At 41.3% G+C, this 12792-nt stretch overlaps 1 protein-coding gene across 1 annotated transcript in view; it reads left to right on the top strand.

Moving 5' to 3' along the window:
• The window catches only part of mmp17a (matrix metallopeptidase 17a), a 142317-nt gene that overhangs the window by 97901 nt on the left and 31624 nt on the right, over positions 1-12792 (top strand). The window contains exon 4 of the mRNA XM_050053582.1: positions 8397-8683. Coding sequence (XP_049909539.1) covers positions 8397-8683 — 287 coding nt within the window. The remainder of the gene's footprint in view (positions 1-8396; positions 8684-12792) is intronic.

Genomic DNA, 12792 nt, shown 5'->3' with positions numbered 1-12792 from the left:
TTGAAGTTGCCAAGAAGGTCTTACAGACTACCCACTTTACTGCACGACACCCCACCTGAGATCTTTTCCTAACCCTAATCATACTCTGTGCCCGCAGCTAGACCTAACTGAGGTTGCTAGGCAACTAGGGGAGACCAAATATGTGTATTTCCACATGTCGAACTATTCCTTTAAGTACTCTGCCATTACCAAAGGATGCTTTTTAAAGATGTTGCAATGAGACTTTTAACAGGAATTGTGACTTGGATCATACAGTATATGACCATAAAAGATATGCCAATACTGAAAGGATAATCCAACAAATATCTGTATATGTGTGCGGAAGTTTTAGGCAATGGAGCAAAATTTTGTTCTGGTTTACATTTGTAGTCCGATATCAACCAATCACGTTTTAGTGGCAGGTGAACAGTCTATGTAGAAAAGCAGAAGCCATTAGCTAAAATGCAACCTTGGAAGCCATTAGCTATGGTCTGATGATGATTTAGCTTTTTAAAAGCTTCTTCTTTTTGTGTTTTTGTTCTTTAAAGCTGCATTCATATGCAGAAATCTGCTTATGGAGATTGGATGATATGAGCTGCACATGGAAGAGGAAGTCTTGGCTTGGGTATCTGCTTACCACACTGAATCGTTTGGAAAATTGGCTGTTACTCAGCAGAGGCTTATCGTCGTCAGACCCATAGCCAATGGATTCAGAGATTGCTGAGAGCATCATTTTGATAGTGTTAATATGTTTGAGAATTTCTGACTCATCATAATCTCAGGGTGCTTTCAGACCTAGAGTTGTCTTGCTTTGGTCCAAATCGGGGACTAATTGCATAATTGCCTAGAGTTGGTTCGTGTTCTCACGGCAGCATTTACTGCATAATTGCCTAGAGTTGGTTCGTGTTCTCACGGCAGCATTTACAAGAGGACCAGATCAAATGCCTTGTGTGAGAAAGCTGCTCTTGATTGGTCAGAATTTCCATGTGGGAAAAATCCAGGAAGTAAAGCAAACGTTGAAGAAGAGTACACTTGCAAGATAAATGTGACACTTTCTAATGTCACAATGGAGGGACAACTACGCAGGTTGATTTTAGCGCTGCTCATCGTGGACTATATTGCTGTCATTGTTCATTTTAGTCAAACCATACAGTTTGAAAACGAGGCGCGGCTCCAACTAGAAAACAATGTTTTGATGCATTGGATGTGCTGAATGTGCATATTAAGGCAGTACAGGAGGAGGTGCACATTAATAATCCTCCAGGACTGTAACATGCTCATGTTTAACCCAAACAATGTGTCATGTGACTGCAGTTGGTTCGGATCAAGGTCGGAACACGTTCTCACCACAAACGAACCGCACCAGAGTTTGTATGTAACCAGACTGAGACCACCTCTTCAAGAAGGTCTTGGTCCTGTTGTTTTGGTGTACACCTGAGTGTGACTGCTGTGTTCACACCTGCCCAAACGAACTGCACTTAGGGGGCAAACGAATTTGAGTTCAATTGAACCGAACCAAACAGGGCAGGTGTGAAAATTTGAGTTCAATTGAACCGAACCAAACAGGGCAGGTGTGAAAGCACCAAGTTTTGACTTCTATTGGTCAAAAGTTTGCCATATTTTACACATGACAACTTATTTAATTCAATTTCTCAGTGACAAAATAAGCTTATTGTGTCAAGTAAAAAAAAACAAAAAAAAAAACATCAAGGTTGATTTAAAGATCCAGTGTGTGTAGGATTTAGGGGCATATATTAGCAGAAATAGTGTATAATATTCATAACTATGTTTTCATTAGTTTATAATCACTTGAAAATAAGAATCATTGTGTTTTCGTTAACTTAGAATGAACTGTTTATATCTAGGCTACACACGGAGCAGGTCCTCTTCCACGGAGTCCGCCTTGATGTTTTACAGTAGCCCAGAACGGACAAATCAAGCACTGGCTCCAGATAGGGCATACATGTTCGTCCGTCACCATAGTTCTCCCACACACTTGTTACATGGGAGAAGTTTCACGAGCCAGCTGTGCAAAACACCAGTTTTCTCCTTAAGTATGACACTTAAGACGTAATTTTTCCTAAGCTGAGGGACATACTTAAGAGTGCTGCACAGAATCCCTTAGACGGTTTGCTAAGTTAAGTAAAAAGATTTTAAAGTAAATACTACAGTTTCTATGATAACCATTTGTTTGCTTGCACTCAAGCTTGCAACACCTTAAGTCTTTTGTGCAATGGTTTAACTAACTTTAAGGGATTCCTTAAGTATAACACCAAGATAAGGAGAAAACCTAAAATACTTAAGTGAACATTTTAAAGAAACCTGAAGGAGAAGACGTGTTTTGTGCAACTGATTATATTTTAAGAAAGCCTTAACAAGGAAAATCTTAACTTAAGGTGTTTTGTGCAACCCCACTGCTAGTAGCCACTAAATCCTACACACTGGACCTTTAAGGTAAATATATCTGCTTAGGTTTTTTTGACTGGAGGAAAACTAGAACATAATAAAAACAAACTATACTGACATGGACTTGAGGGTAAACTGTGTAACATCAGATCTCACAGCAGTTGGTTGCTTGATTAAAACATAATGAATGGGGTCGTTAAAATCAAGGTGTAAGATTGACAAACTGATAATATCCCAGTCATGCTCCGTGAGGTTAACTAAATTTAAAGGAGGCGTAACGGGGATATTCCACCTGGTTAATTTCCTTTAGTCTCTTAATGTTAATACAGTCAGTTCCCCGGGGCTCCTCAGTTCATCTGAGATGCAGGGCAGGAAAGCTCTGACTTTGGCCGACCTACCTACAATTACATATACACACTCAGCAGCTGACATAATGGATGCACATACATAGTCTCACGGTGACAAAACAATGCACTCTGCCTCTCCATCTTTCTCTCTCATCAACATTCTCCCAAACACACACACAAACACACACACACACACACACACACACACACACACAATCGCCCACCCTCGTCCGTCTGAATTAGGACTAATAAGCAGGTGAATTGTCTGTGGAGGTTGAGCCATTTGCAGTGACCTTGGCTAACTGTGGTTTGCAGCGAGGGTCAGGCACACAGGCAGTATGAATAAGTGGACTGTGTGGGCACATTTTGTGTACAAATCAACGCCAGAAGAAAAAAAAATCATACTCACCGCACACCACAGGTCTCCCCACAGAATTGGTGGTCTGATTAGATGTTGAAGTGACGAGCTGCATAAATTTCCATCTTAATGATGCAAAACTCCTTTTCAAGCTACTACTACCTTATTGCCTCGAGCTAAAGTTGCTAATACCGCCCATGTGTTTTGTGACATGTTGACATAGACATATTTGCTAATTAATACATTAATTAGCTGCACTAATGAACTCATTCGCATCGCTGGGTGTGTTAAAGACATTGTGGTAACAGCAGAACAACAGGCAGCTCAAGTGTTGACTGCAGTGAGGAGCAGGAGGAAATATCTGCTAATGCAGGCTGAAACTTTGGAGAAGAGAAAAAGCTGATTATACCCATTTCTGTTTTTATACATACAAAAAAATGTTCATATAACTACTCTTCAAGGCTTTCTGATATGCAAAAGTAGTCATCATTGTAAAAGAGAGAACCCAATGGACTGTGGAGTGTTACTAATACCCCTTTTCCACCAAAATTAGTGGGTGTACATGTTTTTTAAACGGGAAAAACAGCTGAAAATAGGTAATAGACTTATTTCCCACTTCCAGTAGACTAGAGCCATGCACACAGCTCTGCAGCAGACGAGTTGTCACATTCGATGTCATGGACAGGACAGAAAACAGGTTCACAAACAGTAGAAAGCAGCATGGAGGCCAGTGAAAATGTTATGGTGGTTACGTACGTTTTTTTATATCTCTTACAAATTCAGTGTCTTTCAAACTCAGACTAATTTGGGTATATGTTCAAGCGCTGCTTGGATGGAGACAGATGGTATTTTGATGGCTCGCTATTGCTTCTCACCAGTAAAGGGGCTAAAAAAACCATGTTCACCTGGATGTTGTATTTTCATCACTGCTGATTGGAGCCAGAGCCGATGAATGCCCGTGACTACTCATTTGACCTGGGTGTGAATGCAACTGTAACCTTTCCCATTACATACAAAAGCCAGATATTAGCAGGTGTAAGAGTGGTTTTTGTGCAGTGAGAAAGGTCTAAAACGCTCCATACAGCCGACTCTCAGTGGGTTAGGTTCATCTGTGCTAGTGGCTCCTTTCACATCAGCACTGACCTGAATTCTTTGAAGCTTTGATCACTGACATTGGAATGAATTCAGTATTCAAATGCTCAGTTTGTATGTTTATACATATCTCTCTCCCTGTCTCTAGATAGATAGATAGATAGATAGATTACCACAATATCTAAATAGCCCATAAATCGGTCATTCTCAACTAGGGGACATTTAAACTTAGTGACAGTTTGTCACTCTGACTCACTTATATCTAACGTCAGTCACCAACACACCAGCACCTCTGAAACTGGGACAGTTTGACCACACATGACAGGAAAGTCAAACCTCTGGAAAAATTTCGAATTTGTGAAGATGGCCCCCAAAAATCAAGTGCCAGATCTGCCACAGGAAACTGGCATATCATAAATCTACAATGAGCTCTGCAAGTCACCTGAAACTCTAAGTTAAGGCTTAGTCGTCTTGCAAAGTTTTCTTTGTCCTAGCTATCGTGGCTAATGTTACTGCAACCTGCATGCAAACAAAGTGGCTAATTGTCACATCATTAGGTGCAGCAACTTAAACTGATGTTTCAAAAATGTCCAAGTCATTTTGAAGCTTTGAATAATCGTGGATATTTCTCACTCAAGTTCCAACGCCCAAAACTAGGTATTCAGAACAGCTATTTTTCACATACAAGTAGTGTGTATTGATTATAGCTGCCTTATACCCATTACATTATCTTATCTTACTATATAATGACGAAAACTGTGTCTGTGGGTGTGTCTGTCTGTGTCTCTGTTCCACGTTTTTCTCCTCACTGACTTGGTCAATCCATGCGAAATTTGGCACAGTGGTAGAGGGTCATGGGAGGATGCGAATGAAGCAATATTACATCAATTGGCCAAAGGGGGGTGCTATAGCAACCGATTGAAATTGCAAACTTTGAATGGGCATATCTCATGCCCCGTATGACGTAGAGACATGAAACTTTGTACAGAGATGCCTCTCCTCATGAGGAACAAATTTGCCTCAAGAACCCATAACTTATATAGATTTTCCGCCATTTTGAATTTTTTGAAAAACACTTAAAATCGATCTCTTCCTAGGAAGTTTGAGCAATCTGCATGAAACTGGGTGAACATAATCTAGGGACCAATATCTAAAGTTCCCTCTTGGCAAAAGTTGGAAAACTTACTAAAACTGAGCTTCTATAAGGCAATCAATATTGCGGAGGGCGTGGCTCATCACATAAAGGTGTATAACATCTCAAGGGTTTCACCCATCACCACGCAACTTTGTAGGCATATGACCACACATAATCTGAGGGGACCCCTCCATTATTGACCCCATCAAACAAAATGGGGGCGCTAGAGAGCTAATTTCTTATCTAGGCCTAACCACCATATCGATTTTTACTAAACTTAGTAGATATGTAGAACAGGACACCTCTTTTTTTTGCCTATATTTGACACGACAGTGAAGCATGACAGGAAGGATGGGAGAGAGAGAGCAAGGAAGACATGCAGCAAAGAACGAAGGCCGAATTCAAACCCCCACCGCTGCAACAAGGGCTAGCGGCACCTTTCCCATGTGAACTACCAGTGCGCCCCACTTTTAAGTCAATACAACATATAAACACTTTAACTGTCTGCCTTTCAACGTGCTACCTCAACTTCTAATGTACAGTTTTAGTCCACTCACTATCCCACTATTGGCAATGGTACTACTGTACTTTCAATAAAGCAATCATACTATCAAGTTCACAAAACCTCTGTCTGAATACATTGCTCTTCTTAATGGGTTCAGTTGACTATTTAATCTGCAATTTCCTATGACCTGTATCCCAAACACACACCATGTGAAACTGTACGTGGGCAACTGTGCACTCAATGGGTATGGACTAGTATCTGTAATTAAAGAAAACTGCATTAGTGTGGTAGGTATAGTCGTCTCTGAGGTAGAGATTGTTTTAACACAGAAAAAGGAGGAGGACAAAGAAGCTCAGTGTTACAACACTTAAAGAAGATCAGTCATAGGCTGTACACACATATATCATATGGCTTCACAAGGTGAAATATGGGAATAAAGAAGGGATTAAAAACATAAAACAAGACAGAACTTGCTGACTTGTGCGAGTGCGCCTTGAGAAGTGATTTAAAAGATTAAAGAGATCTCACTGGTGTGAGCTCCTCTGGCAGGTGTTCAGAAGTTTGACAGTAAAGGTCCGGTCACCCTCCGCTGCAAGCGGGGTCGTTGAAACAGCTGCTGCTCCGACTCATGTGGGGATGAAAGGTCTGAAATGTTGCTGGTGGCGAAAGTTCTTTTGACTCCGTTTTGATATCCTTTGCTACAAGAAAACATCGGCAGGTCATCTGGATAAAGGATTTAAGATGACAAATCTCTGAAGAGGTCTAAACACAGCTCACTACATTGCTGAATCTGTTTTCTTCGTTGAATTGTCTTATTGGTAGAGCTTCAAGTCGCATTGAGCATTTTTTCCATGAATTCTGATTAAGTTCAGCTGCAGGTAACTGCTGGCCTGGAACATACAGCAGGTGTTTGTCAGAAGTAGGCAGGCTTGTCCACTTAATGGGGCATGTTGACCAAAATGGTTAAGTCAGGTCAGCAGCTGTTAATTGTGATATGTCAGAATGGAATGACCCCTGTGTGTCAAACATGCAACACTTGACTGTCTACCTTAAGAACAACCTGTAAAGCTACTGAGGATGCTGGGGTCCCATTGTGTCATTACCTGTATTTATGTAAGGTTTACAAGTTAAGTTAACTTGTGTTTCAGTAATTTCTAAAAAAAAAAAAAAAAAAAATTATTAATGACATATTTACATGTTAAAGTATTCGCGGCAGCATTGTTAAAAACAGTCAGGTAATTTGCTGGATCTGCCTCAGTAATTGTCACACGCATTTACCTCAGTCTAAGTCCTTCTAGCTTCTCATAGGCTAGTTAAGAGACATGTGACCCATAACAAGGAAGTGTAACGAGGAAATGTTGTTGTGGTGAAGCTGCTGAAGTGTGGAGAATAATGCTGTTTAAGAGAATATTCGTCTCCATCCTGCTGTGTACTCCCAACAAAAGTAACCCAACCGCCACACATCGAATCTTCACGATAAATTTACATCTACATAGGGAGCGTCCACCATGTTGCACTGGCATGTTTCTGCAGTAGCCCAAAATGGATCAATCAAACACTGGCTCTAGATGAAGCCGTTCTTGTTTCCTGGTTTTCGTGTTAGCCACCATAAAGTAAAAAACTTCCAACCAGGAGTTCATGCTCGGCACATGGGAGAATTTTCAGCTGGTTGCAATCCACAATCTTCACCATGAGATCCCACTAAATCCTACACACTGCTCCTGTAACACCAAAGAAGTTAAAAGTCAGATACATCAGCGCCATGTTAAACTATGTATTTGCCCCTGTGTACACGAGTGTATGTTTCTATGGCAACAAAATCAGTTTTTATGGTGATGCAGTGGAAAGTCCAGAGAGGTCTGCCGTGGATGATGAGTTGATATTTGGTCTAATAGCTAATGTTCTAAACTGTGTATCTATCTATGCTCATGTATGAAATTAATGAGGAAGTGCATGGCTTTAGTATGCTGTATGAGGCGTTTTTTATTTCAGAACACAAGAGGAAGTCACCCTTAGAAGCAACACTTTGTTCTGGTTAAAAGCTGCATTGGTGAGCCTGTGTCAGTGTAATAATCAACTACACCAAAGCTACACTTACAGTCAGGAGGAAAGAGTCACCTTTATTGGCAGCAAAAAACAGACAATTGTTTTAACGCTTTCCCTTTTTAAAACAGTACTCCAAAGTGCACCAAAGTCTGCAAGGTAACAAGTTTTTTGATAGCTTGGCAAGTAAAGGCAGTTTAAAGATTGAGTGTAAGAATTCAGGATGTTTCTATTCATTTATTCATTTAAATGTTTCAAGTAAAGGTTGGACAATCTATCTGAAAAGGGTTATGATAGGCAGAATACTTTAAACGCTGAACAGAGTATGCACAGAGAATGTTTTTGTGAATTTTGCTCAGGTGTAAAATGGTTTCTATTCAGAAAGGTGAATTTGCTGAAAACTGCTACAGGGCTTTCTGGGGTAGTAAACACAACACGCCTGAGAGTGAAAATCTGGCACCTAATAATCCCCATGTCCTATTTCTTTCTACTCTTATGTAACACATCTGTTTTTTCCCTTTCTTCTCTCAGAGTGAGGACCTTCCCTAAGGATTCAGCCTTACTGGGCAGGGACACTGTTCGGGCCCTGATGTACTACGCCCTGAAGGTCTGGAGTGACATCGCGCCTCTGAACTTCCACGAGGTGGCCGGCAGTGACGCAGACATTCAAATCGACTTCACTAAGGCCGACCACAATGATGGATACCCCTTTGATGGGCCAGGGGGCACCGTGGCGCATGCGTTTTTCCCTGGTGAGAGGTTCACAGCTGGGGATACACACTTTGATGATGACGAGGCCTGGACCTTCAGATCACCAGGTGAGGAGCTTTGCTTAGGCGCCAGGTGTTGTGCGCATGTGTTTGAATAGGCGTGTGTTATATTAATTAGTAAAGACAGTGTGTGTCTGAATCAGAAGAAGGGGGAGAAGATGGAAGTATGATGGAGAATGGGTATGGAGTGATATTCTAGGAAACATCTCATCAAAGCATTTCTTAGAGACTTCCACAGCACTGTAAAATGAGGAGAGACAGTCAGTGTCTCGTAAACTCAAAGAAAATGAAAAAGAGCCTGAAAACTGTTTTGAACTTCCGTGCTCACCAAGACTTCTATATCCAAAACTAGAACGCTGACTGCATTTTGGAGCCAAGCTGTGCGTCTACCCCTTTGTTCATGCTCCAGATTCTATAATTAATATTTAATTTGTTAGAACTATGAATATAACATACAATGGCTTCAGACACAGGACTCAGAGTAGTGACTAAAGCAGTGGTGGTTGTTATCACAAGCTTATTAGGAGGCATTACAGGCGTCCTTTCATTTTCCCCAACCACCATAAACAAACAATCTACTCTAATACGCCTCTGACACCCATGAATTCTTGTTTTTAGCAATTAAAAAAAAGAAATTGAAGTTTACTGATATTGATCCCACTTGATTGCTGAATAAGGCCATGGGGTTTTCAGAAGAATTGAGTGTGTTGTTTAGAATTTCTTAACAAAAGATTGGGTAAAAAAAGAGACAAATGCACCCCATTATTAGTGATCAAAGTGTTTCTACCTGACAGCAAAATGTTGCCTTCGATTTATGGCAATAAAAAGCTGAAAGGAATATCTATCAGACCTCTAAGTAGCACTATAATCTGTGTTGTCAACTAACAGCTGCTCCAATGACGATTAATTAAAGACTGATTTGGACACAATAGCCCCTTTCACACATGCACTGGAAACCTGTAATTATCTCAATATTACCCAGAGGAGCTGTATGTGAGCATGCAAATGTCGGAATCAGTTGGACCGGACATTAAATGGACTTCACTCTGCCAGCTCCCCAGTACAAAGTCCGTTTAATGTCCGGTTGAGCCCATGTGTGAATAGAGCAGGTCCAGCGAGTGGGCGTGTTGATGGTTTCTATCAAACCAGAATAAAACAAACATACAAGGGTAAAGAAGAGGGGTCATTTACACAAAGACAGCGAGGGCAATGACTAAAGGGAGAGAAAGCCGATGCCGAAATCATCAAACAAATTCAATGAATGGCAAGAGATTCTGTTGTTTAAGACCAAATTAAGAACCGGTACCTTGACTGCAGTGTAATTTGCGTCATTTCCTCTCTTGTACGCTGTACCCAGGCGCCACCCCACTCCTAAACCAAATGAATAATTTCCTTTAGAACGTGTCTGACACGGTTGATCCCCCATTGTGTGCTACATACGTGAAAGTTAGCCAGCTGCTGACTGAAGCTTCATTATTGGTGTACAGATGTATGAGTGGTATTAACCTTTCCGTCTTACTCTTCACAAGAAAGCTAATAAAGGTATTTCTGAAAAATTCAAATTCTTCCTTTATATAAAGAATGTGATTACACCTTCCAACACTGTTGAGGTTGTCATTAAGGGGGTGTTTCACACCAGGGACTTGGGCTTGTATCCAAGTACACTAGACCCCAAAGTACAGTTCATTTGATTAGAGTGAACACTTACCAGGGCACGGTATGCGGATCCGTGCCCAAGTCCACTTTCAAAGCTTGAGTACAATACATACGAACTCTGGTATGGTACGCATCAGGGTTGAACACCAACGGGACTACAAGATGTTTTGAACTTAATTTAAAGCAACACTTACCTTTCTGGAAATTTTACGCTTTTCTTTGTTTAGGTTAAAATGCTGTTAATAAGCTGATGGCACACTAAAATGTAAGTGAATTCCACCAGAGATAAAAACTCATAATTGTACCATTCTCATATGGTTCTAAGAAAACTCCGACCAATCATTGCAATGATTGGCCGAGTGTCCTGTCTGTCTTCCCCACGTGGAGGCCTCCGACTGACTGACTTTCAAAACTCGGGGTTGCGTTTGACTGTGCAGGACCGGTAACATTATGTTTAGTTTGCTTCTAATGGCTAACGTTAGCCTACTGTAGCGTGGGCTCTGAAACATTAACCTTATCTTCCTTGTGCGTTTCAACTTACTAGTAACGTTAACGCTATTATCTAACGTTAGCACTGTAACCTTATTCTAAAACTCAGTCATCACTGACTCCGGTTGAGTTTTGAAACTCCGGGGTTGCGTTTGACTCACTTGGTTGTAACATTACACTCGCTCTCCTCTTCCGTGTATCTAACATTACCTTACCAACGTCTACGTCTATCATAGACCTAATCAGGACGTAATGGAGGAGGCGGGAGTTGTGGATGTTCAAAATTTTTCTAAGTGCTGTGTGAAATGCAAGAAAGGTAAGAGCAGCTTTAATACTGATGCCTCTATATAAGTTGGCAGTGTAACCCATGGACAGACTCAGATCCAGCTTCGCTGCTGCCTTAGACCAGCAGTTTAAGCTACAAGTTCAGGCAAAGAGCTCCATGCCCAACAGCAGTGGCTCCTCCTCCCGCCAGGACCAGAGCTTTATCTCGTTGCTCCGGTATTTCCCACTGCTGACAATCCCTGGGACAGCAGTGTCTATCTGTGCTGCTCTTTTCTACATTGTTGCACAACAAAATTATGACATAGATGATGACGCAAGTGTACTGGAAAGCTGAGCGGCAGGGGAGTGGAGAAGGGGGCAGCTGTACTTGGGCATAGAGCAAATCAATTGTACCTAATATGAAAATGCCCTTTATAATGACCCATGCAAATTGGGCACTTATTTCTTACATTTCCAACAAAAATTATACTCATGTGTGCGATAACATGATGGTCACTTGGTTTTAGACAGATAGGACACAATTCTCCATGGCACACAGTCCTCTCATGATTGTGACCAAAACCTAAGGCTGAAAAATAAGATCCTCAGGGGTGTTACAGGCTCACTTTGCTGTCCTCATCCCCAGAGATGAAGCTTAAAGTTTGTTGCGAGGGTGTGGATGACACTGACTGTACCAGCTGGTGAGTCTATGATGCAGGCAGGACCCGTGTTCATTTCAATTCTTTTGCTTTTGCCCTAGTAAAGCTGTGAACCATATGTTACAGCTGCTCAATCTGCTCCAATTAGACCTCACAGCAGGCCGCAGCAGTGGCAGGACATGATGGCATGATGCTGTCGTAGTTTACAGAATCATCTGCATAGATTTGGCTAATGGGAGCAGGGCAGTGGCGTGGGCAGGGGTCAGAGGTGGGTTCTTGTCTTGACCCCAATCTATTTCTCTCTTCAGAATCTTTTCAACATGATGGCGAGCGATGATTTGAACAGGAGTAAAACAAAGAAAATTCTCTGTGTGAAGCATTATGTTTCCAGTCACAAATTGCCAGATGGAAGCCACAGTGTTAAAAACTCAGCCTTCACTGTGAGCGAGAGTGAAAACATGCCGGCTGCGAATCATCTTACCTTGTTAGATGTTTCTGCTTTCAAGGTTACTTCTTTTACTCACTGCAATGAAGGGCGAAATGTACATCAAATAAAACACATCAGACTTTTTCATTTGTAAATCAGGCATCTGCCTCTTCCTCTCCGGCTGCTCTCTGTAAAGGCACTTAAGCCCTGTGTTTCTTATGGCCAATCGATGCCAATAAAAACAACCCTGCACTGTACACTGCTGCCTTGGATTTTGTTAGAATCTTTTAAAACAGAAGTAGGATTTATGTGATTTTAGATATAGATAGTAGACTACTGACAACATTATTTGCACGCTATAAAAAACAAGATATTGATCCCTTCCTTGAAAGTTTTGCCTGTGCCCTTGTGATCTTTGCTATAGTCTTACTTTGAGACCAAATGCCTTTAGCGATTTGGGACTTCACTCTAGGCCAAGGCCCTTGCTAATTATACAATTTCAAATCTTCAATGCACTAGAAATGATAATAGCAACCCAATTAACTCCAAAGTAGTGTGGTATTCAAATGTTTCAGCCTGACATTTAGGTCATTACACAGCACTAAGAATGCACTCACAGTGATAAATGACCTACTGCATGCAGCACCTATGATGCTGACTCT

The sequence above is a fragment of the Epinephelus moara genome, chromosome 9 (assembly GCF_006386435.1).
Source record: "Epinephelus moara isolate mb chromosome 9, YSFRI_EMoa_1.0, whole genome shotgun sequence".
Classification (NCBI taxonomy): Eukaryota; Metazoa; Chordata; class Actinopteri; order Perciformes; family Serranidae; genus Epinephelus; species Epinephelus moara.
This window is presented reverse-complemented; position numbering and strand designations above follow the sequence as displayed.